Source organism: Oscarella lobularis, chromosome 18 (genome assembly GCF_947507565.1).
Source record: "Oscarella lobularis chromosome 18, ooOscLobu1.1, whole genome shotgun sequence".
NCBI classification, from domain to species: domain Eukaryota; kingdom Metazoa; phylum Porifera; class Homoscleromorpha; order Homosclerophorida; family Oscarellidae; genus Oscarella; species Oscarella lobularis.
In genome coordinates this window covers 961,423-989,418 of record NC_089192.1, presented here as the reverse complement: position 1 = coordinate 989,418, position 27,996 = coordinate 961,423, and the positions used below count along the sequence as shown (strand labels likewise).

The 27,996-nt window shown below is 35.3% G+C and overlaps 2 protein-coding genes across 7 annotated transcripts; one reads left to right on the top strand and one right to left on the bottom strand.

The window, feature by feature from the left end:
* The first annotated feature begins 64 nt into the window (after positions 1-64).
* On the top strand, positions 65-2,199 carry LOC136197826 (uncharacterized protein C8orf34-like). The gene is made up of 9 exons (XM_065987661.1): positions 65-194; positions 252-649; positions 700-760; positions 824-914; positions 969-1,036; positions 1,091-1,238; positions 1,289-1,540; positions 1,588-1,824; positions 1,898-2,199. The coding sequence occupies exons 1-9, from the start codon at positions 135-137 to the stop codon at positions 2,002-2,004; spliced, it is 1,422 nt and encodes a 473-aa protein (XP_065843733.1). The 5' UTR covers positions 65-134; the 3' UTR covers positions 2,005-2,199.
* LOC136197818 (uncharacterized) lies at positions 1,000-27,975 on the bottom strand. Of its 6 annotated transcripts, XM_065987646.1 has the most exons (17): positions 27,223-27,975; positions 27,098-27,166; positions 26,965-27,044; positions 26,837-26,911; positions 26,715-26,778; positions 26,587-26,662; positions 26,460-26,531; positions 26,328-26,406; positions 26,082-26,277; positions 4,182-4,836; positions 4,037-4,131; positions 3,571-3,983; positions 3,031-3,511; positions 2,818-2,973; positions 2,104-2,770; positions 1,890-2,027; positions 1,043-1,840 (listed from the first exon to the last, which is right to left on the bottom strand). In XM_065987646.1, the coding sequence occupies exons 10-15, from the start codon at positions 4,726-4,728 to the stop codon at positions 2,171-2,173; spliced, it is 2,292 nt and encodes a 763-aa protein (XP_065843718.1). In that variant the 5' UTR covers positions 4,729-4,836; positions 26,082-26,277; positions 26,328-26,406; positions 26,460-26,531; positions 26,587-26,662; positions 26,715-26,778; positions 26,837-26,911; positions 26,965-27,044; positions 27,098-27,166; positions 27,223-27,975; the 3' UTR covers positions 1,043-1,840; positions 1,890-2,027; positions 2,104-2,170. The 6 variants fall into 6 exon arrangements, with proteins under 6 accessions (XP_065843719.1, XP_065843721.1, XP_065843722.1 ...); XM_065987647.1 differs by having other exon boundaries at positions 1,000-1,840; positions 1,890-2,770; positions 26,961-27,044; XM_065987649.1 differs by having other exon boundaries at positions 1,000-1,840; positions 1,890-2,770; positions 26,837-26,920.
* Positions 27,976-27,996: the final 21 nt, after the last annotated feature.

The window sequence follows — 27,996 nt, the reverse complement described above, 5'->3', positions numbered from 1 at the left end:
TTTTTGCTTTACCTTGACTGTAAATAAGCCATCTAAACCATCCATGTTCCGTTTTCGGACTCAGGAACTCAAATAGTTTTACCAGTCACGTGCACAACAACACTCGGAAGTTCCCGTTCTCCTTTTTCTTTCGAATGGCTGCCCAAAGAGTTCAGGCCTACTTGGACAAGCACAAAGTGGGCCAACTGTTTGAGGTGAGTGAAAGCGTCGTGCAGCCAAACCACAAACTTTCAACGCCTTGTTTCTACAAGGATCTAATGGCAAAAGTGATCCACGACATGCCCAGCAAGCCCGTAAGCTATCTGATAAGAGTCCTACAGAAAAAGGAGGCTCGCATCGTCGGCGTCTCGGCGTCAGCGTCGCACACGCCGACGAAATCGGCCGCAACGCCGAAACCAAAGCTGAACGCTCCCGGAAACGTTCGACCCCTACGATCCTCGGCGTCTAAAAGCGAACCGCATTCGAACGCGACGCGAACGACGAGGGAACCGAGAGATGCGTCGACTTCGATTGCCATGGCAACAGAAACGTCCGCGTCGTGCAGATATCGTAGCGATGACGTTGCACAATATTCTTTTCAAGAGGAACAGGTGTATCCGTTGAGTGAGAGAGGCCAGTTGGTCGATAGAGAAGAGAAACGGACCGAGAAGTGTGTCTTGTAGTATAGAAGTGACTGACTAATTGATTCGGTCTTTTTAGAATACGACCGAGTGCCAAGCAGCTTAGAAAAGCCAAAGCTGATCGAAGATGTAGACTATCTGTAAATAATAATCAATTGACGTTGCACTGTACTGTCTATGTATTCACGCTTGATGTTGTGTAGTCCTTGCTAAATGCCAATCGGAGTGAAGCATTGCCTAAGGAGAGTGCTGCAACTGAAGACGGCGGCGATAGGGAAGGTACAGATCTACTAGGTAATGATATGTTCTCCTATGAAAGTACTGCCAAAAGATACGCAATCCTTTTAGAGAATCTTGACGTACTGGAAGAAGAAGGGGTCCATCTCTCTGCTGCCAGTGGCGTTGGAATAAGACGGGTGCACTACGACTATGTATACAGTAAATAACGTTGGCTGACCTAAAAAAATTAGACTTCGCCCATTGAACTTATCAATGGTGGCCAACAGCAGAAGATTATTTGCGCCCGTTGCGCTCAGCTCATTGAAGGGGGATCACTTCAACTAAGTGACAATCAGTCGACCGTTGATTTTGCCAGCACAGTCACCCTTGCTGATAATGGCAAGTACAAAAAGGTATCTCTCTTATCTGTATCGTCATTTTTTTTTCAGAGCGAGACGACTTCTACTTCGATGACGATTTCGAGAGCGCTTCTCAAGTCGGTCCGGGTTCGAACACGACTCCGGTTTGGTTCGGCGAGGAGAGGGCCAACGCGAGGGGCATCGGACAAAGACGAAAGACCGGCTCGCTCGTAAACTCTCAGCTGGGTGCCAACGCCGACGACGACGACGGCACCAGCGACTGGCGAGTGTTCGATAGTTCAAATCAAGTCCGGTTGGACGTGATGCCGTCAAGAAGTTTAGGTGAGATTCGCACTGGGTATTTCGAAATCGTCAATGTCTTATTTTAGTTGAGGGCAAGAGGAGCGTGACACCACGGTCGAATTCGCGGCGTGGTGGTCAGGAACGTAGGCCAATTGACTCGCCTCGTCGATCGGCTCGATCGGCTCGCAGTCGTGGAGGCGGTCTCCTTCAGATGCTTCAGGACGATAGCGAAGACAGCGAACCGCAGATGAAATCCGTGTCGTTAAGAGGCTCGACTGTTAGGAATCTTCTCGATGATGAAGATCCGAGGCCATCTCGAAGAGGTACTGCATGCATTGTCTAGGAACATAGGATCATTGAGGGATCGCCTTGGGTAATGATTTCTTGCTCTCGTAGGCTTGAGAAGTGGCCCACCGAGATCGTCAGACATGTATAGCGACGACGAATCGACTGAAGAACAAACCAGACGCGGTCCCCCGTCTCTTCTAGGATCAGAGCTGTGAGAATCTTCACTAAGGCGATTTCTCTTACAAAGAAAACAAAAAAAAATTTAATTGATGATACGCCTGCGGGATTTTAAACTAAAACTAAGACGAACTGACCTGCAAAATTTGACCTGTTCTCTTATAACAGACAGTGGGGTTACGTAGAACGGATTTTTTTCTTCTTTTACAAATAAGTTTCAGTTTGAGTTGTCACTTTGACGCCGTTAGTCACGCGCTCGCCGCCACTCAATTCCGATTTTCCGTCGAAATTCACTTCCGTGCTATCGTTATCCGACTCTCCCGAAGCGGCGGCGGCGGCGGCGGCGGCGACGGGAGCAGGAGCAGCGTATCCGCTCCCATTCGACACGCCGCTACCGCTCGGCGGAGGACTCGAACTCACGCGATCGGCTGGGCTCGATTCGCCTTCCATCTGCCGAATCAGCGCTAATTCTTCGGGCGGTATGACGACGCTCGCCGCCGCGCTGCGGCCCAATTCGGTGAGAAGTTTCCAGAGGACGGTTCGCACGTCGGTGCCCGCCGCCGGTTTCCACGCGCTCAGCACTCGCTCCGTGGCGCTCCTGTACTCGGACGTCGACGCTATGTCTTCGATGAGATGCCGGTCGAGTCGAAGTGCCTTAGCGAGGGGACGCCAGCCGTTGTTCGAGTCGAGATAGGTCGCAAGCTGGCTGATGACGGAAAGCGAGAGTATGCTCGGCACGGAGAGACGTCGTCCCTTGTCCGGCTTTGATTCGACGACGTCTTCTGAGGTGTTTTCAACTATCGCCTAAGAAAAATCCTATCACATGTATAAATAATTAGTTATTTCTGTACCATTTTGATTATCTTGACTCGAGCGAGAGTGTGATTGCCCTGTTGCAAGAGGAGTCGGGCTGATAGTCGAGGTAGAGGAGTGCTGGCGCACGACAAATTGAATTCGAGCGGTGGAAACGAGCCGTCAAGCCGTTCAATGTCGGCCCACGATATAACCTATAAATAAATATGACGTCGCTTTTCCGTGGTTAATAATTTATTGATTCTTCTCGCCTTTGTGACTGGGTTGTGAACGTGCCACGTCTCCGCTTTCGATTGCAGAGTCACGGAGATATCTTGACGAGTTTTTCGAAGCGAAAACGTTTGATTCGTCAACAGAGGCTTGTAGCCGGCGGCGGTCGCATCGAGACCTCTTTCCGCCGCCGCCTGAATCGTCGATCGAAGCTCGGGCGCTATTCGCACGCGCATCGACCAGTCGTTCGCGTTGACGGCGCGACCGAACGCGGCGATCTGCATTCGGATTGGACGACCAACGATGACGTAGCTCGACAGATTGTCGACGGGAACGTTGACGTGATCGTGTCCCAGGCGACACTCGCTCTCGAAACGAACCCCGCTATTACCAAGTCGAGCCAATTCCGTCCAAGCGATCGTTCCATCGGTATTCGCCACGCCGCGAAAAATTCGCAGAGACCAGCTTTCCGCTTCCGTTGCGATGCAGTGGGGAACCTTGAGTTCTGCCGGTTTCTCAAACCTAGGAAAGAAATACAACAGAAATACTCAGCCCTGACTTTTTGAGAGGCTTATATTTACCGTTGCTGTTCTGCTATGCACGTCACTTCGGGTCCAGCAACGAACTCGTCGGGCGACAGATCAAAATTGGGATTTGAGTTGTAACGAGCCGTTACGTATACTCGGCACGGACTGGCGAAGGCACCGTTGGTCACCATGAGAGTCGCTCCCGTTTGGGGCATGTGAAGAATTCCGCCTTTCGTTCCGATCAGTCCGTCGATGCTAAAAACTCTTGCTTTCGTCTCGGTTAATTGTAGGGGATTGTATGGCAGACTGGCAACTCTGTTCATTGGAAGAGGCTCGCGTAACAACGTTGGCGGCGCTGCAGCTCCGGCACGGGCAGGTCGAGAGATTTTGACGAGCACTTCACGCGATGAATCGAATATGTGTTGTATGTGAGATGAAGCCAATTCGCTCACTTTCATTCCATTAATCTAAATAGTCAATATAAAAATTCAGACTCTATATAATTAAATTTTCATCAAACCTCCAGAATGCGATCGCCGACGGCCAGCGAACTCGTTCCGCCGTCGCCAGAAACATCGTAAACGTACAGGTCATTTTGAATCAAGATTTTGGCTTCTAATAGAATAATAAAATCATGACGTATGAGTTCTATAATTGTCACTGACCCGTCGTCGAGTGTCGAACGCTGAGCAACGATTGGCCGTCGGCGCGTCGTCCGCGCTTTCCCGCTAATTTCATGCGCGCTGCCTCCAATTCGTTCTCTAATTGCTCGCACCGCCCACTCAGTCGCGAATTGTCGGCGAACAGACTTCGTGCCGACTCCATTTGCCGTTGTAGACGCGCGAGTTCGACTTGCATGCGATGTAGAGGCAGCGGCGCGTTTTGCGATGCAAGCGCATCGCCCCTTTCCGGGACCCCGCCTCTCTGCAAAGTTTCCGCGAGTGCGATACGCTCGCCTTCGACGCGTCGTAGTTCGCGAAGGGTTCGCGTCTTCTCCTGAGACGTCTGATCGATTATGCGCTGCTTCTCTTCGATGCTTTCGAATAGTTGGGCCTGCGTCTCGGCTAGACGTCGCTCCAATGCATTATTCGTCGCGCGAAGGCGCTCGATCGCGTCGACGAGCGCGCGCGTCGCTTTGTTCGGATCCGTCGCTACGAGACGCGACGCGGCGCGCTCTAGCGTGGCCGAATCGGCGCTCGCTTCGACGTTCATGGACGAGGAATCGGAGAGCGGTGGGATTGCCCGTACTATTCTCCGCTCGGCGCGCGGGTGTTGAAGCAATCACGTGCGCGCTTGGCGAAACTCCAAAGAAACTCGAAACTAAATCATATATATACAATTGAGGTCCTAAACTTTGATTCTACGGTCCTAAATATAAAATTGAGTGCATAAACTTTGATTCCAAAAGACTAAATATAAAATTGACGGCCTAAACCTTGATTCTAAGAGACTAATTATTAAATTGAGGACTTAAAATTTGATTCTAAAGGACTAAATATAAAATTGAGAGCCTAAACCTTTATTCTAAAGACCTAAATATAAAATTTAAGGCCTAAACTTTGATTATAAGAGCCAAAATATAAAATTGAGGGCCTAAACTTTGATTCTGAGGGCCTAAATATAAAATTAAGGGCCTAAACCTTGATTCTAAGAGCCTAAATATTAAATTGAGGGCCTAAACTTTGATTCTAAGGACCTAAATATAAAATTGAGGGCCTAAGTTTTGACTCTAATGACCTAAATATAAAAGTAAGGGCCTAAACCTTGATTCTAAGAGCCTAAATATTAAATTCAGGGCCTATACTTTGATTCTAAGAGCTTAAATATTAAATTTAGGGCCTAAACTTTGATTCTTAGGGCCTAAATATAAAATTGAAGGCCTGAAATTATATTCTAAAGGACTAAATATAAAAGTAAGGGCCTAAACCTTGATTCTAAGAGCCTAAATATTAAATTGAGGGCCTAAACTAAAATTCTTAGAACCTAAATATAAAATTGAGGGCCTAAACTTTTATTCTAAGGACCTAAATATAAAATTGAAGGCCTAAACTTTGATTCAAAGAGCCTATATATAAAATTGAGGGCCTAAACTTTGATTCTAAGGATTAAATGTAAAATTGAGGGCCTAAATTTGATTCTAAGAGCCTAAATATTAAATTGAGGGCCTAAACTTTGATTCTAAAGGAATAAATATAAAATTGAGGACCTAAACTTTGATTCTAAGAGCCTAAATATTTAATGGAGGGCCTAATCTTTGATTCTAAGGGCCTAAATATAAAATTGAGGGCCTAAATTTTGATTCTAAGAGACTAATTATAAAATTGAGGGCCTAAACTTTGATTCCAAGGGCCTAAACATAAAATTGAGGGACTAAACTTTTATTCTAAGGACATAAATATAAAATTGAAGGCCTAAACTTTGATTCTTAGGGCCTAAATATAAACTTGAAGGCCTAAACTTTGATTCTAAAGGACTAAATATAAAATTGAGGGCCTAAATTTGATTCTAAGAGCCTAAATATTAAATTGAGGGCCTAAACTTTGATTCTAAAGGAGTAAATATAAAATTGAGGGCCTAAACTTTGATTCTAAGGACCTAAATATAAACTTGAAGGCCTAAACTTTGATTCTAAAGGACTAAATATAAAATTGAGGGCCAAATTTGATTCTAAGAGCCTAAATATAAAATTGAGGGCCTAAACTTTAATTCTTAGGGCCTAAATATAAAATTGAGGGCCTAAACTTTGATTCTAAAGGACTAAATATAAAATTGAGGGCATAAACTTTGATTCTAAGGGCCAAAATATAAAATTGAGGGCGTAAACTTTGATTCTAAAGAACTAAATATAAAATTGAGGGCCTAAACCTTGATTCTAAGAGCCTAAAGATTTAATTGAGGGCGTAAACTTTGATTCTTAAAGCCTAAATATAAAATTGAGGGCCTAAACTTTGATTCTAAGAGCTTAAATATTAAATTGAGGGCCTAAACTTTGATTCTAAGAGCCTAAATATAAAATTGAGGGCCTAAACTTTGATTTTAAGGTCCTAAATATAAAAAAAAGGGGCCTAAACTTTGATTCTGAGGGCTTCAATATAAAATTAAGGGCCTAAACCTTGATTCTAAGAGCCTAAATATTAAATTGAGGGCCTAAATTTTGATTCTAAAGGACTAAATATAAAATTGAGGGCCTAAACCTTGATTCTAAGAGCCTAAATATTTAATTGAGGGCCTAAACTTTGATTCTAAGGGCCTAAATATAAATTTGAGGGCCTTAGTTTTGACTCAAATGACCTAAATATAAAAGTTAGGGCCTAAACCTTGATTCTAAGAGCCTAAATATTAAATTGAGGGCCTAAACTTTGATTTTAAGGTCCTAAATATAAAAAAAAGGGGCCTAAACTTTGATTCTGAGGGCCTAAATATAAAATTGAGGGCCTAAATATGATTCTAAAAGCCTAAATATAAAATTGAGGGCCTAAACTTTGATTCCAAAAGACTAAATATAAAATTGAGGGCTTAAATTTTGATTCTAAAGGCCTAAATATAAATTTGAGGGCCTTAGTTTTGACTCTAATGACCTAAATATAAAAGTAAGGGCCTAAACCTTGATTCAAAGAGCCTAAATATTAAATTCAGGGTATAAACTTTGATTCTAAAGGACTAAATATAAAATTGAGGGCCTAAACCTTGATTCTAAGAGCTTAAATATTTAATTGAGGGCCTAAACTTTGATTCTAAGAGCCTAAATATAAATTTGAGGGCCTAAGTTTTGACTCTAATGACCTAAATATAAAAGTAAGGGCATAAACCTTGATTCTAAGAGCCTAAATATTAAATTCAGGGCCTATACTTTGATTCTAAGAGCTTAAATATTAAACTGAAGGCCTAAACTTTGATTCTAAGAGATTAAATATAAAATTGTTGGCCTAAACTTTGATTCTAAGAGCCAAAATATAAAATTGAGGGCCTAAACTTTGATTCTAAGAGCCTAAATATAAAATTGAGGGCCTAGACTTTGATTCTAAGGGCCTAAATATAAAATTGAGGGCTTAAACTTTGATTCTAAAGAACTAAATATAAAATAGAGGGCCCAAACTTTAATTCTAAAGGACTAAATATAAAATTGAGAGTCTAAACCTCGATTGTTAGAGCCTAAATATTTAATTGAGGGCCTAAACTTTGATTCTTAGAGCCTAAATATAAAATTGAGGGCCTAAACTTTGATTCTAAGGACCTAAATATAAAATTGAAGGCCTAAACTTTGATTCTAAAGGACTAAATATAAAATTGAGGGCCTAAATTTGATTCTAAGAGCCTAAATATAAAATTGAGGGCCTAAACTTTAATTCTTAGGGCCTAAATATAAAATTGAGGGCCTAAACTTTGATTCTAAAAGACTAAATATAAAATTGAGGGCATAAACTTTGATTCTAAGGGCCAAAATATAAAATTGAGGGCTTAAACTTTGATTCTAAAGAACTAAATATAAAATTGAGGGCCTAAACCTTGATTCTCAGAGCCTAAAGATTTAATTGAGGGCGTAAACTTTGATTGTTAGAGCCTAAATATAAAATTGAGGGCCTAAACTTTGATTCTAAGAGCTTAAATATAAAATTGAGGGCCTAAACTTTGATTTTAAGGTCCTAAATATAAAGAAAAGGGGCCTAAACTTTGATTCTGAGGGCTTCAATATAAAATTAAGGGCCTAAACCTTGATTCTAAGAGCCTAAATATTAAATTGAGGGCCTAAACTTTGATTCTAAAGGACTAAATATAAAATTGAGGGCCTAAACCTTGATTCTAAGAGCCTAAATATTTAATTGAGGGCCTAAACTTTGATTCTAAGGGCCTAAGTATAAAATTGAGGGCCTAACTTTTGATTCTAAGAGCATAATTATAAAACAGGGGGCCTAAACTTTGATTCAAAGGGCCTAAATATAAATTTGAGGGCCTTAGTTTTGACTCAAATGACCTAAATATAAAAGTTAGGGCCTAAACCTTGATTCTAAGAGCCTAAATATTAAATTGAGGGCCTAAACTTTGATTTTAAGGTCCTAAATATAAAAAAAAGGGGCCTAAACTTTGATTCTGAGGGCCTAATATATAAAATTAATTGCCTAAACCTTGATTCTAAGAGCCTTAATATTAAATTGAGGGCCTATACTTTGATTCTAAAGTACTAAATATAAAATTGAGGGCCTAAACATTGATTCTAAGAGCCTAAATATAAAATTGAGGGCCTAAATTTGATTCTAAAAGCCTAAATATAAAATTGAGGGCCTAAACTTTGATTCCAAAAGACTAAATATAAAATTGAGGGCCTAAATTTTGATTCTAAGAGACTAATTATAAAATTGGGGGCCTAAACTTTGATTCTTAGAACCTAAATATAAAATTGAGGGCCTAAACTTTGATTCTGAGGGCCTAAATATTAAATTGAGGACCTAAACTTTGATTCTAAAGGCCTAAATATAAAATTGAGGGCCTAAACCTTGATTCTAAGAGCCTAAATATTAAATTGAGGGCCTAAACTTTGATTTTAAGGTCCTAAATATAAAAAAAAGGGGCCTAAACTTTGATTCTGAGGGCCTAATATATAAAATTAATTGCCTAAACCTTGATTCTAAGAGCCTTAATATTAAATTGAGGGCCTATACTTTGATTCTAAAGTACTAAATATAAAATTGAGGGCCTAAACATTGATTCTAAGAGCCTAAATATTAAATTCAGGGCCTAATCTTTGATTCTAAGAGCTTAAATATTAAACTGAGGGCCTAAACTTTGATTCTAAAGGACTACATATATAATTGAGGGCCTAAACTTTGATTCTAAGATCCTAATTATAAAATTGGGGGCCTAAACTTTGATTCCAAGAGCCAAAATATAAAATTGAGGGCCTAAACTTTGATTCTAAAGGACTAAATATAAAATTGAGGGCCTAAACCTTGATTCTAAGAGCCTAAATATTTAATTGAGGGCCTAAACTTTGATTCTTAGAGCCTAAATATAAAATTGAGGGCCTAAACTTTGATTCTATGGGCCTAAATATAAAATTGAGGGCCTAAACTTTGATTCTAAGAGCCAAAATATAAAATTGAGGGACTAAACTTTGATTCCAAGGGCCTAAATATAAATTTGAGGGCCTAAGTTTGACTCTAATGACCTAAATGTAAAAGAAAGGGCCTAAACCTTGATTCTAAGAGCCTTAATATTAAATTAGGGGCCTAATCTTTGATTCTAAGAGCCTAGATATTAAACTGAGGGTTTAAACTTTGATTCTAAGAGATTAAATATAAAATTGTTGGCCTAAACTTTGATTCTAAGAGCCAAAATATAAAATTGAGGGCCTAAACTTTGATTCTAAGAGCCAAAATATAAAATTGAGGGCCTAAACTTTGATTCTAAGAGCCTAAATATTAAATTGAGGGCCTAAACTTTGATTCTTAGAACCTAAATATAAAATTGAGGGCCTAAACTTTGATTCTATGGGCCTAAATATAAAATTGAGGGCCTAAACTTTGATTCTAAGAGCCAAAATATAAAATTGAGGGACTAAACTTTGATTCCAAGGGCCTAAATATAAATTTGAGGGCCTAAGTTTGACTCTAATGACCTAAATGTAAAAGAAAGGGCCTAAACCTTGATTCTAAGAGCCTTAATATTAAATTAGGGGCCTAATCTTTGATTCTAAGAGCCTAGATATTAAACTGAGGGTTTAAACTTTGATTCTAAGAGATTAAATATAAAATTGTTGGCCTAAACTTTGATTCTAAGAGCCAAAATATAAAATTGAGGGCCTAAACTTTGATTCTAAGAGCCAAAATATAAAATTGAGGGCCTAAACTTTGATTCTAAGAGCCTAAATATTAAATTGAGGGCCTAAACTTTGATTCTTAGAACCTAAATATAAAATTGAGGGCCTAAACTTTGATTCTGAGGGCCTAAATATTAAATTGAGGACCTAAACTTTGATTCTAAAGGCCTAAATATAAAATTGAGGGCCTAAACCTTGATTCTAAGAGCCTAAATATTAAATTGAGGGCCTAAACTTTGATTTTAAGGTCCTAAATATAAAAAAAAGGGGCCTAAACTTTGATTCTGAGGGCCTAATATATAAAATTAATTGCCTAAACCTTGATTCTAAGAGCCTTAATATTAAATTGAGGGCCTATACTTTGATTCTAAAGTACTAAATATAAAATTGAGGGCCTAAACATTGATTCTAAGAGCCTAAATATTAAATTCAGGGCCTAATCTTTGATTCTAAGAGCTTAAATATTAAACTGAGGGCCTAAACTTTGATTCTAAAGGACTACATATATAATTGAGGGCCTAAACTTTGATTCTAAGATCCTAATTATAAAATTGGGGGCCTAAACTTTGATTCCAAGAGCCAAAATATAAAATTGAGGGCCTAAACTTTGATTCTAAAGGACTAAATATAAAATTGAGGGCCTAAACCTTGATTCTAAGAGCCTAAATATTTAATTGAGGGCCTAAACTTTGATTCTTAGAGCCTAAATATAAAATTGAGGGCCTAAACTTTGATTCTATGGGCCTAAATATAAAATTGAGGGCCTAAACTTTGATTCTAAGAGCCAAAATATAAAATTGAGGGACTAAACTTTGATTCCAAGGGCCTAAATATAAATTTGAGGGCCTAAGTTTGACTCTAATGACCTAAATGTAAAAGAAAGGGCCTAAACCTTGATTCTAAGAGCCTTAATATTAAATTAGGGGCCTAATCTTTGATTCTAAGAGCCTAGATATTAAACTGAGGGTTTAAACTTTGATTCTAAGAGATTAAATATAAAATTGTTGGCCTAAACTTTGATTCTAAGAGCCAAAATATAAAATTGAGGGCCTAAACTTTGATTCTAAGAGCCTAAATATTAAATTGAGGGCCTAAACTTTGATTCTTAGAACCTAAATATAAAATTGAGGGCCTAAACTTTGATTCTGAGGGCCTAAATATTAAATTGAGGACCTAAACTTTGATTCTAAAGGCCTAAATATAAAATTGAGGGCCTAAACCTTGATTCTAAGAGCCTAAATATTAAATTGAGGGCCTAAACTTTGATTCTTAGGGCCTAAATATAAAATTGAGGGCCTAAAATTATATTCTAAAGGACTAAATATAAAATTGAGGGCCTAAACCTTGATTCTAAGAGCCTAAATATTAAATGGAGGGCCTAAACTTTGATTCTTAGAACCCAAATATAAAATTGATGGCCTAAACTTTTATTCTAAGGACCTAGATATAAAATTGAAGGCCTAAACCTTGATTCTAAGAGCCTAAATATTAAATTGAGGGCCTAAACTTTGATTCTTAGGGCCTAAATATAAAATTGAGGGCCTAAAATTATATTCTAAAGGACTAAATATAAAATTGAGGGCCTAAACCTTGATTCTAAGAGCCTAAATATTAAATGGAGGGCCTAAACTTTGATTCTTAGAACCCAAATATAAAATTGATGGCCTAAACTTTTATTCTAAGGACCTAGATATAAAATTGAAGGCCTAAACCTTGATTCTAAGAGCCTAAATATTAAATTGAGGGCCTAAACTTTGATTCTAAAGGACTAAATATAAAATTGAGGGCCTAAACCTTGATTCTAAGAGCCTAAATATTTAATTGAGGGCCTAAACTTTGATTCTAAGGGCCTAAGTATAAAATTGAGGGCCTAACTTTTGATTCTAAGAGCATAATTATAAAACAGGGGGCCTAAACTTTGATTCAAAGGGCCTAAATATAAATTTGAGGGCCTTAGTTTTGACTCAAATGACCTAAATATAAAAGTTAGGGCCTAAACCTTGATTCTAAGAGCCTAAATATTAAATTGAGGGCCTAAACTTTGATTTTAAGGTCCTAAATATAAAAAAAAGGGGCCTAAACTTTGATTCTGAGGGCCTAATATATAAAATTAATTGCCTAAACCTTGATTCTAAGAGCCTTAATATTAAATTGAGGGCCTATACTTTGATTCTAAAGTACTAAATATAAAATTGAGGGCCTAAACATTGATTCTAAGAGCCTAAATATAAAATTGAGGGCCTAAATTTGATTCTAAAAGCCTAAATATAAAATTGAGGGCCTAAACTTTGATTCCAAAAGACTAAATATAAAATTGAGGGCCTAAATTTTGATTCTAAGAGACTAATTATAAAATTGGGGGCCTAAACTTTGATTCCAAGGGCCTAAATATAAATTTGAGGGCCTAAGTTTGACTCTAATGACCTAAATGTAAAAGAAAGGGCCTAAACCTTGATTCTAAGAGCCTTAATATTAAATTAGGGGCCTAATCTTTGATTCTAAGAGCCTAGATATTAAACTGAGGGTTTAAACTTTGATTCTAAGAGATTAAATATAAAATTGTTGGCCTAAACTTTGATTCTAAGAGCCAAAATATAAAATTGAGGGCCTAAACTTTGATTCTAAGAGCCTAAATATTAAATTGAGGGCCTAAACTTTGATTCTTAGAACCTAAATATAAAATTGAGGGCCTAAACTTTGATTCTGAGGGCCTAAATATTAAATTGAGGACCTAAACTTTGATTCTAAAGGCCTAAATATAAAATTGAGGGCCTAAACCTTGATTCTAAGAGCCTAAATATTAAATTGAGGGCCTAAACTTTGATTCTTAGGGCCTAAATATAAAATTGAGGGCCTAAAATTATATTCTAAAGGACTAAATATAAAATTGAGGGCCTAAACCTTGATTCTAAGAGCCTAAATATTAAATGGAGGGCCTAAACTTTGATTCTTAGAACCCAAATATAAAATTGATGGCCTAAACTTTTATTCTAAGGACCTAGATATAAAATTGAAGGCCTAAACTTTGATTCTAAGAGCCTATATATAAAATTGAGGGCCTAAACTTTGATTCTAAGGCCTAAATGTAAAATTGAGGACCTAAACCTTGATTCTAAGAGCCTAAATATTTAATTGAGGACCTAAACTTTGATTCTAAGGGCCTAAATATAAAATTGAGGGCCTAAATTTTGATTGTAAGAGCCTAATTATAAAATTGGGGGCCTAAACTTTGATTCCAAGGGCCTAAATATAAATTTGAGGGCCTTAGTTTTGACTCTAATGACCTAAATATAAAATTAAGGGCCTAAACATTGATTCTAAGAGCCTAAATATTAAATTCAGGGCCTAATCTTTGATTCTAAGAGCTTAAATATTAAACTGAGGGCCTAAACTTTGATTCTAAAGGACTACATATATAATTGAGGGCCTAAACTTTGATTCTAAGATCCTAATTATAAAATTGGGGGCCTAAACTTTGATTCCAAGAGCCAAAATATAAAATTGAGGGCCTAAACTTTGATTCTAAAGGACTAAATATAAAATTGAGGGCCTAAACCTTGATTCTAAGAGCCTAAATATTTAATTGAGGGCCTAAACTTTGATTCTTAGAGCCTAAATATAAAATTGAGGGCCTAAACTTTGATTCTATGGGCCTAAATATAAAATTGAGGGCCTAAACTTTGATTCTAAGGACCAAAATATAAAATTGAAGGCCTAAACTTTGATTCTAAAGGACTAAATATAAAATTGAGGGCCTAAATTTGATTCTAAGAGCCTAAATATTAAATTCAGGGCCTAAACTTTGATTCTAAGAGATTAAATATAAAATTGTTGGCCTAAACTTTGATTCTAAGAGCCTAAATATTAAATTGAGGGCCTAAACTTTGATTCTTAGAACCTAGATATAAAATTGAGGGCCTAAACTTTTATTTTAAGAGCCTAAATATAAAATTGAGGGCCTAAACTTTTATTTTAAGAGCCTAAATATAAAATTGAGGGCCTAAACTTTGATTCTGAGGGCCTAAATATTAAATTGAGGACCTAAACTTTGATTCTAAAGGCCTAAATATAAAATTGAGGGCCTAAACCTTGATTCTAAGAGCCTAAATATTAAATTCAGGGCCTAATCTTTGATTCTAAGAGCTTAAATATTAAACTGAGGGCCTAAACTTTGATTCTAAAGGACTACATATATAATTGAGGGCCTAAACTTTGATTCTAAGATCCTAATTATAAAATTGGGGGCCTAAACTTTGATTCCAAGAGCCAAAATATAAAATTGAGGGCCTAAACTTTGATTCTAAAGGACTAAATATAAAATTGAGGGCCTAAACCTTGATTCTAAGAGCCTAAATATTTAATTGAGGGCCTAAACTTTGATTCTTAGAGCCTAAATATAAAATTGAGGGCCTAAACTTTGATTCTATGGGCCTAAATATAAAATTGAGGGCCTAAACTTTGATTCTAAGAGCCAAAATATAAAATTGAGGGCCTAAACTTTGATTCTAAAGGACTAAATATAAAATTGAGGGCCTAAACCTTGATTCTAAGAGCCTAAATATTTAATTGAGGGTCTAAACTTTGATTCTTAGAGCCTAAATATAAAATTGAGGGCCTAAACTTTGATTCTATGGGCCTAAATATAAAATTGAGGGCCTAAACCTTGATTCTAAGAGCCTAAATTTTAAATGGAGGGCCTAAACTTTGATTCTTAGAACCTAAATATAAAATTGATGGCCTAAACCTTGAATCTAAGAGCCTAAATATTAAATGGAGGGCCTAAACTTTGATTCTTAGAACCTAAATATAAAATTGATGGCCTAAACTTTTATTCTAAGGACCTAGATATAAAATTGAAGGCCTAAACTTTGATTCTAAGAGCCTATATATAAAATTGAGGGCCTAAACTTTGATTCTAAGGCCTAAATGTAAAATTGAGGGCCTAAACCTTGATTCTAAGAGCCTAAATATTTAATTGAGGACCTAAACTTTGATTCTAAGGGCCTAAATATAAAATTGAGGGCCTAAATTTTGATTGCAAGAGCCTAATTATAAAATTGGCGGCCTAAACTTTGATTCCAAGGGCCTTTATATAAATTTGAGGACCTTAGTTTTGACTCTAATGAGTTAAATATAAAAGTGAGGGCCAAAACCTTGATTATAAGAGCCTAAATATTAAATTCAGGGCCTAATCTTTGATTCTAAGAGCTTAAATATTAAACTGAGGGCCTAAACTTTGATTCTAAAGGACTAAATATAAAATTGAGGGCCTAAACTTTGATTCTAAGAGCATATTTATAAAATTTGGGGCTTAAACTTTGATTCTAAGGGCCTAAATATAAATTTGAGGGCCTAAGTTTTGACTCTAATGACCTAAATATAAAAGTAAGGGCCTCAACCTTGATTCTAAGAGCCTAAATATTAAATTCAGGGCCTATACTTTGATTCTAAGAGCTTAAATATTAAATTGAGGGCCTAAACTTTGATTCTTAGGGCCTAAATACAAAATAGAGGGCCTAAAATTATATTCTAAAAGACTAAATATTAAGTTGAGGGCATAAACCTTGATTCTAAGAGCCTAAATATTAAATTGAGGGCCTAAACTTTGATTCCAAGAGCCTAAATATAAAATTGAGCGCCTAAACTTTGATTTTAAGGTCCTAAATATAAAAAAAGGAGCCTAAACTTTGATTCCAAGGGCCTAAATATAAATTTGAGGGCCTTAGTTTTGACTCTAATGACCTAAATATAAAATTAAGGGCCTAAACATTGATTCTAAGAGCCTAAATATTAAATTCAGGGCCTAATCTTTGATTCTAAAGGACTAAATATAAAATTGAGCGCCTAAACCTTGATTCTAAGAGCCTAAATATTTAAATGGAGGGCCTAAACTTTGATTCTAAGGGCCTAAATATAAAATTGAGGGCCTAAATTTTGATTCTAAGAGCCTAATTATAAAACTGGGTGCCTAAACTTTGATTCCAAGGGCCTAAATATAAATTTGAGGGCCTTAGTTTTGACTCTAATGAGTTAAATATAAAAGTGAGGGCCAAAACCTTGAATATAAGAGCCTAAATATTAAATTCAGGGCCTAAACTTTGATTCTAAGAGATTAAATATAAAATTGTTGGCCTAAACTTTGATTCTAAGAGCCTAAATATTAAATTGAGGGCCTAAACTTTGATTCTTAGAACCTAGATATAAAATTGAGGGCCTAAACTTTTATTTTAAGAGCCTAAATATAAAATTGAGGGCCTAAACTTTTATTTTAAGAGCCTAAATATAAAATTGAGGGCCTAAACTTTGATTCTGAGGGCCTAAATATTAAATTGAGGACCTAAACTTTGATTCTAAAGGCCTAAATATAAAATTGAGGGCCTAAACCTTGATTCTAAGATCCTAATTATAAAATTGGGGGCCTAAACTTTGATTCCAAGAGCCAAAATATAAAATTGAGGGCCTAAACTTTGATTCTAAAGGACTAAATATAAAATTGAGGGCCTAAACCTTGATTCTAAGATCCTAAATATTTAATTGAGGGCCTAAACTTTGATTCTGAGGGCCTAAATATTAAATTGAGGACCTAAACTTTGATTCTAAAGGCCTAAATATAAAATTGAGGGCCTAAACCTTGATTCTAAGAGCCTAAATATTAAATTCAGGGCCTAATCTTTGATTCTAAGAGCTTAAATATTAAACTGAGGGCCTAAACTTTGATTCTAAAGGACTACATATATAATTGAGGGCCTAAACTTTGATTCTAAGATCCTAATTATAAAATTGGGGGCCTAAACTTTGATTCCAAGAGCCAAAATATAAAATTGAGGGCCTAAACTTTGATTCTAAAGGACTAAATATAAAATTGAGGGCCTAAACCTTGATTCTAAGAGCCTAAATATTTAATTGAGGGCCTAAACTTTGATTCTTAGAGCCTAAATATAAAATTGAGGGCCTAAACTTTGATTCTATGGGCCTAAATATAAAATTGAGGGCCTAAACTTTGATTCTAAGAGCCAAAATATAAAATTGAGGGCCTAAACTTTGATTCTAAAGGACTAAATATAAAATTGAGGGCCTAAACCTTGATTCTAAGAGCCTAAATATTTAATTGAGGGTCTAAACTTTGATTCTTAGAGCCTAAATATAAAATTGAGGGCCTAAACTTTGATTCTATGGGCCTAAATATAAAATTGAGGGCCTAAACCTTGATTCTAAGAGCCTAAATTTTAAATGGAGGGCCTAAACTTTGATTCTTAGAACCTAAATATAAAATTGATGGCCTAAACCTTGAATCTAAGAGCCTAAATATTAAATGGAGGGCCTAAACTTTGATTCTTAGAACCTAAATATAAAATTGATGGCCTAAACTTTTATTCTAAGGACCTAGATATAAAATTGAAGGCCTAAACTTTGATTCTAAGAGCCTATATATAAAATTGAGGGCCTAAACTTTGATTCTAAGGCCTAAATGTAAAATTGAGGGCCTAAACCTTGATTCTAAGAGCCTAAATATTTAATTGAGGACCTAAACTTTGATTCTAAGGGCCTAAATATAAAATTGAGGGCCTAAATTTTGATTGCAAGAGCCTAATTATAAAATTGGCGGCCTAAACTTTGATTCCAAGGGCCTTTATATAAATTTGAGGACCTTAGTTTTGACTCTAATGAGTTAAATATAAAAGTGAGGGCCAAAACCTTGATTATAAGAGCCTAAATATTAAATTCAGGGCCTAATCTTTGATTCTAAGAGCTTAAATATTAAACTGAGGGCCTAAACTTTGATTCTAAAGGACTAAATATAAAATTGAGGGCCTAAACTTTGATTCTAAGAGCATATTTATAAAATTTGGGGCTTAAACTTTGATTCTAAGGGCCTAAATATAAATTTGAGGGCCTAAGTTTTGACTCTAATGACCTAAATATAAAAGTAAGGGCCTCAACCTTGATTCTAAGAGCCTAAATATTAAATTCAGGGCCTATACTTTGATTCTAAGAGCTTAAATATTAAATTGAGGGCCTAAACTTTGATTCTTAGGGCCTAAATACAAAATAGAGGGCCTAAAATTATATTCTAAAAGACTAAATATTAAGTTGAGGGCATAAACCTTGATTCTAAGAGCCTAAATATTAAATTGAGGGCCTAAACTTTGATTCCAAGAGCCTAAATATAAAATTGAGCGCCTAAACTTTGATTTTAAGGTCCTAAATATAAAAAAAGGAGCCTAAACTTTGATTCCAAGGGCCTAAATATAAATTTGAGGGCCTTAGTTTTGACTCTAATGAGTTAAATATAAAAGTGAGGGCCAAAACCTTGATTATAAGAGCCTAAATATTAAATTCAGGGCCTAATCTTTGATTCTAAGAGCTTAAATATTAAACTGAGGGCCTAAACTTTGATTCTAAAGGACTAAATATAAAATTGAGGGCCTAAACTTTGATTCTAAGAGCATATTTATAAAATTTGGGGCTTAAACTTTGATTCTAAGGGCCTAAATATAAATTTGAGGGCCTAAGTTTTGACTCTAATGACCTAAATATAAAAGTAAGGGCCTCAACCTTGATTCTAAGAGCCTAAATATTAAATTCAGGGCCTATACTTTGATTCTAAGAGCTTAAATATTAAATTGAGGGCCTAAACTTTGATTCTTAGGGCCTAAATACAAAATAGAGGGCCTAAAATTATATTCTAAAGGACTAAATATTAAATTGAGGGCCTAAACCTTGATTCTAAGAGCCTAAATATTAAATTGAGGGCCTAAACTTTGATTCCAAGAGCCTAAATATAAAATTGAGCGCCTAAACTTTGATTTTAAGGTCCTAAATATAAAAAAAGAGCCTAAACTTTGATTCCAAGAACCTAAATATAAATTTGAGGGCCTTAGTTTTGACTCTAATGACCTAAATATAAAATTAAGGGCCTAAACATTGATTCTAAGAGCCTAAATATTAAATTCAGGGCCTAATCTTTGATTCTAAAGGACTAAATATAAAATTGAGCGCCTAAACCTTGATTCTAAGAGCCTAAATACTTAAATGGAGGGCCTAAACTTTGATTCTTAGAACCTAAATTTAAAATTGATGGCCTAAACTTTTATTCTAAGGACCTAGATATAAAATTGAAGGCCTAAACTTTGATTCTAAGAGCCTATATATAAAATTGAGGGCCTAAACCTTGATTCTAAGAGCCTAAATATTTAATTGAGGGCCTAAACTTTGATTCTTAGAGCCTAAATATAAAATTGAGGGCCTAAACTTTGATTCTAAGGGCCTAAATATAAAATTGAGGGCCTAAACTTTGATTCTAAGGACCTAAATATAAAATTGAAGGCCTAAACTTTGATTCTAAAGGACTAAATATAAAATTGAGGGCCTAAATTTGATTCTAAAGGCCTAAATATAAAATTGAGGGCCTAAACTTTGATTCTTAGGGCCTAAATATGTAATTGAGGGCCTAAACCTTGATTCTAAAGGACTAAATATAAAATTGAGGGCCTAAACCTTGATTCTAAGAGCCTAAATATTTAATTGAGGGCCTAAACTTTGATTCTTAGAGCCTAAATATAAAATTGAGGGCCTAAACTTTGATTCTAAGGGCCTAAATATAAAATTGAGGGCCTAAACTTTGATTCTAAGGACCTAAATATAAAATTGAAGGCCTAAACTTTGATTCTAAAGAACTAAATATAAAATTGAGGGCCTAAATTTGATTCTAAGAGCGTAAATATTAAATTAAGGGCCTAAACTTTGATTCTTAGGGCCTAAATATAAAATTGAGGGCATAAAATTATATTCTAAAAGACTAAATATTAAATTGAGGGCCTAAACCTTGATTCTAAGAGCCTAAATATTAAATGGAGGGCCTAAACTTTCATTCTTAGAACCTAAATATAAAATTGATGGCCTAAACTTTTATTCTAAGGACCTAGATATAAAATTGAAGGCCTAAACTTTGATTCTAAGAGCCTATATATAAAATTGAGGGCCTAAACTTTGATTCTAAGGCCTAAATGTAAAATTGAGGGCCTAAACCTTGATTCTAAGAGCCTAAATATTTAATTGAGGACCTAAACTTTGATTCTAAGGGCCTAAATATAAAATTGAGGGCCTAAATTTTGATTGTAAGAGCCTAATTATAAAATTGGGGGCCTAAACTTTGATTCCAAGGGCCTAAATATAAATTTGAGGGCCTTAGTTTTGACTCTAATGACCAAAATATAAAATTAAGGGCCTAAACATTGATTCTAAGAGCCTAAATATTAAATTCAGGGCCTAATCTTTGATTCTAAGAGCTTAAATATTAAACTGAGGGCCTAAACTTTGATTCTAAAGGACTAAATATAAAATTGAGGGCCTAAATTTGATTCTAAAGGCCTAAATATAAAATTGAGGGCCTAAACTTTGATTCTTAGGGCCTAAATATGTAATTGAGGGTCTAAACTTTGATTCTAAAGGACTAAATATAAAATTGAGGGCCTAAACCTTGATTCTAAGAGCCTAAATATTTAATTGAGGGCCTAAACTTTGATTCTTAGAGCCTAAATATAAAATTGAGGGCCTAAACTTTGATTCTAAGGGCCTAAATATAAAATTGAGGGCTTAACTTTGATTCTAAGGACCTAAATATAAAATTGAAGGCCTAAACTTTGATTCTAAAGGACAAAATATAAAATTGAGGGTATAAACTTTGATTCTGAGGGCCTAAATATTAAATTGAGGACCTAAACTTTGATTTTAAAGGCCTAAATATAAAATTGAGGGCCTAAACTTTGATTCTTAGGGCCTAAATATATAATTGAGGGCCTAAACTTTGATTCTAAAGGACTAAATATAAAATTGAGGGCCTAAACCTTGATTCTAAGATCCTAAATATTTAATTGAGGGCCTAAACTTTGCTTCTTAGAGCCTAAATATAAAATTGAGGGCCTAAACTTTGATTCTAAGGGCCTAAATATAAAATTGAGGGCATAAACTTTGATTCTAAGGACCTAAATATAAAATTGAAGGCCTAAACTTTGATTCTAAAGAACTAAATATAAAATTGAGGGCCTAAATTTGATTCTAAGAGCCTAAATATTAAATTGAGGGCCTAAACTTTGATTCTTAGGGCCTAAATATAAAATTGATGGCCTAAAATTATATTCTAAAGAAGTAAATATAAAATTGAGGGCCTAAACCTTGATTCTAAGAGCCTAAATATTAAATGGAGGGCCTAAACTTTGATTCTTAGAACCTAAATATAAAATTGATGGCCTAAACTTTTATTCTAAGGACCTAGATATAAAATTGAAGGCCTAAACTTTGATTCTAAGAGCCTATATGTAAAATTGAGGGCCTAAACCTTGATTCTAAGAGCCTAAATATTTAATTGAGGGCCTAAACTTTGATTCTTAGAGCCTAAATATAAAATTAAGGGCCTAAACTTTGATTCTAAAGGCCTAAATATAAAATTGAGGGCCTATACCTTGATTCTAAGAGCCTAAATATTAAATTCAGGGCCTAATCTTTGATTCTAAGAGCTTAAATATTAAACTGAGGGCCTAAACTTTGATTCTAAAGGACTACATATATAATTGAGGGCCTAAACTTTGATTCTAAGATCCTAATTATAAAATTGGGGGCCTAAACTTTGATTCCAAGAGCCAAAATATAAAATTGAGGGCCTAAACTTTGATTCTAAAGGACTAAATATAAAATTGAGGGCCTAAACCTTGATTCTAAGAGCCTAAATATTTAATTGAGGGCCTAAACTTTGATTCTTAGAGCCTAAATATAAAATTGAGGGCCTAAACTTTGATTCTATGGGCCTAAATATAAAATTGAGGGCCTAAACTTTGATTCTAAGAGCCAAAATATAAAATTGAGGGCTTAAACTTTGATTCTAAAGGACTAAATATAAAATTGAGGGCCTAAACCTTGATTCTAAGAGCCTAAATATTTAATTGAGGGCCTAAACTTTGATTCTTAGAGCCTAAATATAAAATTGAGGGCCTAAACTTTGATTCTATGGGCCTAAATATAAAATTGAGGGCCTAAACTTTGATTCTAAGGACCAAAATATAAAATTGAAGGCCTAAACTTTGATTCTAAAGGACTAAATATAAAATTGAGGGCCTAAATTTGATTCTAAGAGCCTAAATATTAAATTGAGGGCCTAAACTTTGATTCTTAGGGCCTAAATATAAAATTGAGGGCCTAAAATTATATTCTAAAAGACTAAATATAAAATTGAGGGCCTAAACCTTGATTCTAAGAGCCTAAATATTAAATTGAGGGCCTAAACTTTGATTCTAAAGGACTAAATATAAAATTGAGGGCCTAAACCTTGATTCTAAGAGCCTAAATATTTAATTGAGGGCCGAAACTTTGATTCTAAGGGCCTAAATATAAAATTGAGGGCCTAAATTTTGATTCTAAGAGCCTAATTATAAAACTGGGTGCCTAAACTTTGATTCCAAGGGCCTAAATATAAATTTGAGGGCCTTAGTTTTGACTCTAATGAGTTAAATATAAAAGTGAGGGCCAAAACCTTGATTATAAGAGCCTAAATATTAAATTCAGGGCCTAATCTTTGATTCTAAGAGCTTAAATATTAAACTGAGGGCCTAAACTTTGATTCTAAAGGACTAAATATAAAATTGAGGGCCTAAACTTTGATTCTAAGAGCATATTTATAAAATTTGGGGCTTAAACTTTGATTCTAAGGGCCTAAATATAAATTTGAGGGCCTAAGTTTTGACTCTAATGACCTAAATATAAAAGTAAGGGCCTCAACCTTGATTCTAAGAGCCTAAATATTAAATTCAGGGCCTAAACTTTGGTTCCAAGGGCCTAAATATAAATTTGAGGGCCTTAGTTTTGACTCTAATGACCTAAATATAAAATTAAGGGCCTAAACATTGATTCTAAGAGCCTAAATATTAAATTCAGGGCCTAATCTTTGATTATAAAGGACTAAATATAAAATTGAGCGCCTAAACCTTGATTCTAAGAGCCTAAATATTTAAATGGAGGGCCTAAACTTTGATTCTTAGAACCTAAATTTAAAATTGATGGCCTAAACTTTTATTCTAAGGACCTAGATATAAAATTGAAGGCCTAAACTTTGATTCTAAGAGCCTATATATAAATTGAGGGCCTAAACCTTGATTCTAAGAGCCTAAATATTTAATTGAGGGCCTAAACTTTGATTCTTAGAGCCTAAATATAAAATTGAGGGCCTAAACTTTGATTCTAAGGGCCTAAATATAAAATTGAGGGCCTAAACTTTGATTCTAAGGACCTAAATATAAAATTGAAGGCCTAAACTTTGATTCTAAAGGACTAAATATAAAATTGAGGGCCTAAATTTGATTCTAAAGGCCTAAATATAAAATTGAGGGCCTAAACTTTGATTCTTAGGGCCTAAATATGTAATTGAGGGCCAAAACTTTGATTCTAAGGGACTACATATATAATTGAGGGCCTAAACTTTGATTCTAAGATCCTAATTATAAAATTGGGGGCCTAAACTTTGATTCCAAGAGCCAAAATATAAAATTGAGGGCCTAAACTTTGATTCTAAAGGAATAAATATAAAATTGAGGGCCTAAACCTTGATTCTAAGAGTCTAAATATTTAATTGAGGGCCTAAACTTTGGTTCTTAGAGCCTAAATATAAAATTGAGGGCCTAAACTTTGATTCTATGGGCCTAAATATTTAATTGAGGGCCTAAACTTTGGTTCTTAGAGCCTAAATATAAAATTGAGGGCCTAAACTTTGATTCTATGGGCCTAAATATAAAATTGAGGGCCTAAACTTTGATTCTAAGAGCCAAAATATAAAATTGAGGGCCTAAACTTTGATACTAAAGGACTAAATATAAAATTGAGGGCCTAAACCTTGATTCTAAGAGCCTAAATATTTAATTGATGGTCTAAACTTTGATTCTTAGAGCCTAAATATAAAATTGAGGGCCTAAACTTTGATTCTAAGGACCAAAATATAAAATTGAAGGCCTAAATTTTGATTCTAAAGGACTAAATATAAAATTGAGGGCCTAAATTTGATTCTAAGAGCCTAAATATTAAATTGAGGGCCTAAACTTTGATTCTAAAGGAATAAATATAAAATTGAGGGCCTAAACCTTGATTCTAAGAGTCTAAATATTTAATTGAGGGCCTAAACTTTGGTTCTTAGAGCCTAAATATAAAATTGAGGGCCTAAACTTTGATTCTATGGGCCTAAATATTTAATTGAGGGCCTAAACTTTGGTTCTTAGAGCCTAAATATAAAATTGAGGGCCTAAACTTTGATTCTATGGGCCTAAATATAAAATTGAGGGCCTAAACTTTGATTCTAAGAGCCAAAATATAAAATTGAGGGCCTAAACTTTGATACTAAAGGACTAAATATAAAATTGAGGGCCTAAACCTTGATTCTAAGAGCCTAAATATTTAATTGATGGTCTAAACTTTGATTCTTAGAGCCTAAATATAAAATTGAGGGCCTAAACTTTGATTCTAAGGACCAAAATATAAAATTGAAGGCCTAAATTTTGATTCTAAAGGACTAAATATAAAATTGAGGGCCTAAATTTGATTCTAAGAGCCTAAATATTAAATTGAGGGCCTAAACTTTGATTCTTAGGGCCTAAATATAAAATTGAGGGCCTAAAATTATATTCTAAAAGACTAAATATAAAATTGAGGGCCTAAACCTTGATTCTAAGAGCCTAAATATTAAATTGAGGGCCTAAACTTTGATTCTAAAGGACTAAATATAAAATTGAGGGCCTAAACCTTGATTCTAAGAGCCTAAATATTAAATTGAGGACCTAAACTTTGATTCTAAAGGCCTAAATATAAAATTGAGGGCCTAAACCTTGATTCTAAGAGCCTAAATATTAAATTCAGGGCCTAAACTTTGATTCTTAGGGCCTAAATATAAAATTGAGGGCCTAAAATTATATTCTAAAGGACTAAATATAAAATTGAGGGCCTAAACCTTGATTCTAAGAGCCTAAATATTAAATGGAGGGCTTAAACTTTGATTCTTAGAAGCTAAATATAAAATTGATGGCCTAAACTTTTATTCTAAGGACCTAGATATAAAATTGAAGGCCTAAACTTTGATTCTAAGAGATTAAATATAAAATTGTTGGCCTAAACTTTGATTCTAAGAGCCAAAATATAAAATTGAGGGCCTAAACTTTGATTCTAAGAGCCAAAATATAAAATTGAGGGCCTAAACTTTGATTCTAAAGGACTAAATATAAACTTGAGGGCCTAAACCTTGATTCTAAGAGCCAAAATATAAAATTGAGGGCCTAAACTTTGATTCTAAAGAACTAAATATAAAATTGAGGGCCTAAACCTTGATTCTAAGAGCCTAAAGATTTAATTGAGGGCCTAAACTTTGATTCTTAGAGCCTAAATATAAAATTGAGGGCCTAAATTTGATTCTAAGAGCCTAAATATTAAATTGAGGGCCTAAACTTTGATTCTTAGGGCCTAAATTTAAAATTGAGGGCCTAAAATTATATTCTAAAAGACTAAATATAAAATTGAGGGCCTAAACCTTGATTCTAAGAGCCTAAATATTAAATTGAGGGCCTAAACTTTGATTCTAAGGCCTAAATGTAAAATTGAGGGCCTAAATTTGATTCTAAGGGCCTAAATATTAAATTGAGGACCTAAACTTTGATTCTAAGGGCCTAAATATAAAATTGAGGGCCTGAACTTTGATTCTAAGGGACTGTACTATAATGATTACCTTTTCTTTTGTTGTTTACTTGTTTGCTGATCCAAGCTCTACACCTTCTGCTTTTCCCGTCTTCTGTTTCTAAAACAAAAAACTTGCAAAGATAAAAAATGTCCTAAAAACAATACACCCCTCTTTTTTCTGTGAGCTGCCGCAAGAAATTTGATGCCAACACCTATTGGCTTTAGTTCCAGTCTTCAACCTTAATCTAAAAGTTTTTGGTAAACCATTATGTGAATTAGGACAAGTGCATCATACTTGATTGATGATAAAGCTGTCTACTAAGCCAAAGATGCTTCAAAACGCGGGCTTCTCTCTCGCTTGCTCGCTTTGTCCTCTAAAGAAAAAAAATCATACAAAGACATACATATCGCCTTTACAATTACATACCTTCTCTTCACAGTAATCGGCTTTATTCAGTGATAGCCCAAAACTCATGGACGGCTCCTTCTCTTTCTTTTTCTGTCTCAAAACAAAAACTAGAAAATATCACATTGCCGTTAAATTTAATTAATACCTCCGCCTTGATCATCCACTTGTTTCCAAAAGCAAAGATCCAAATAACGAAGTGTCTTCCTTCCTCTAGTCTATTTCTAGATCAAAAAATGCTTATAGACGCACACCAACGTGCCACAGTGTCAATACCTTATTCTTCAGCGGTGCATCTATCTACTACGCTCCTCCTCCACGGCTTTCCTCTTCCCGCTCTCTACAGTTCATACAACAAAAATCTCACAAGGATACATCAACGTGCTAAAAGTAAATACCTTGTTTTCAGCTCGGAAAAAAGAAATTTCATGCCTTGACTCATTGGCCTTGTTCCATTCAGTCTTTATCTAAAACTGTTAGTACTAATTCACGTAATTTACCATCACGTGAAGTAGTACTAACATACTTCATTGATGATGTCGCTGTCCACTAAGCCAAATCCTCTGAATAATAAAAACACGGGCTCTCACTCGCTCGCTTTTCCCTCTAAACAACAAGTAGATAGGAACACGTGCACATCGACCCTGCCAATTACATACCTTTTCTTCACTGTTTCCACTTTAATCACTGATAGCCCAAGGCAGTCCATCTCAAGACGGCTTTTTTCTCTAAAACGGAAACTGATATAAAGAAACTACATCACAAATTCCCCCCAAACTAATACCTCTTTGTGAGTGGAAGTTGCAATAGAAGCCTTGACATTTTTTCGGAATCTTTATCTACACAAAGAAATTTTAAAATATTAGCTTTAAAACACAAATTGTTCAAATAATACAATTACGCTAAAAGACGGATTAGCTAGAGAATATTAATAACAATCAACCTAAAGTACCTCCAAATCCATTGATCTAAAATGTAATTAATTAAAAACCTACATACTAGATTAACCTAGAGTACTTCTAAATCCATTAACCTAAAATTTAATTAATTAAAAACCTACATACTACATCAACCTAGAGTACCTCTAATTCCATTGACCTGAAATTTAATTAATTAATTAAAAACCTACACACTAAATCAACCTAGATTACCTCCAAATCCATTGACCTAGATAATTATCCTATATTCTACCAACAACCTAGATTACCACCAAATCCATTGACCTACATAGTTATCCTATATTCTAAATCAACCTAGATTACCTCAGAATCCATTGAAATGGTCTAACGTGGCGGCTGCCAGCTAAGCACGTTGGGGAAGGAGCTACAACCTATATCTACTTTGGGAACCGCCCTACCTACTGACAGCCGCCCTAATCCTAATGCATGGCGGTATACGGACCCGCATGAACGTAATGCTTTGTCTATCGTAGTTGCAAAGCGGCACAATGCATAGGATGGTCAGTACATTATGCTTTTTGTTGTCCCCATTTAGGCTCTCGCACGTGCACACGATACAAGCTTCTTGCTGAGATGCCACTGCCCCACTTCAAACCCTC

Coding starts and splice junctions, on each gene's coding strand:
- LOC136197826 (XM_065987661.1), top strand. CDS start 135: ATGGCTGCCCAAAGAGTTCAGGCCTACTTGGACAAGCACAAAGTGGGC. Junction 1,037..1,090: donor GTGGCGTTGGAATAAGACGG/GTGCACTACGAC, acceptor TAAAAAAATTAG/ACTTCGCCCATTGAACTTAT. Junction 1,825..1,897: donor TCCGAGGCCATCTCGAAGAG/GTACTGCATGCA, acceptor TTGCTCTCGTAG/GCTTGAGAAGTGGCCCACCG.
- LOC136197818 (XM_065987647.1), bottom strand. CDS start 4,728: ATGAACGTCGAAGCGAGCGCCGATTCGGCCACGCTAGAGCGCGCCGCG. Junction 4,132..4,181: donor CGTTCGACACTCGACGACGG/GTCAGTGACAAT, acceptor TTATTCTATTAG/AAGCCAAAATCTTGATTCAA. Junction 3,984..4,036: donor TCGGCGATCGCATTCTGGAG/GTTTGATGAAAA, acceptor TTGACTATTTAG/ATTAATGGAATGAAAGTGAG.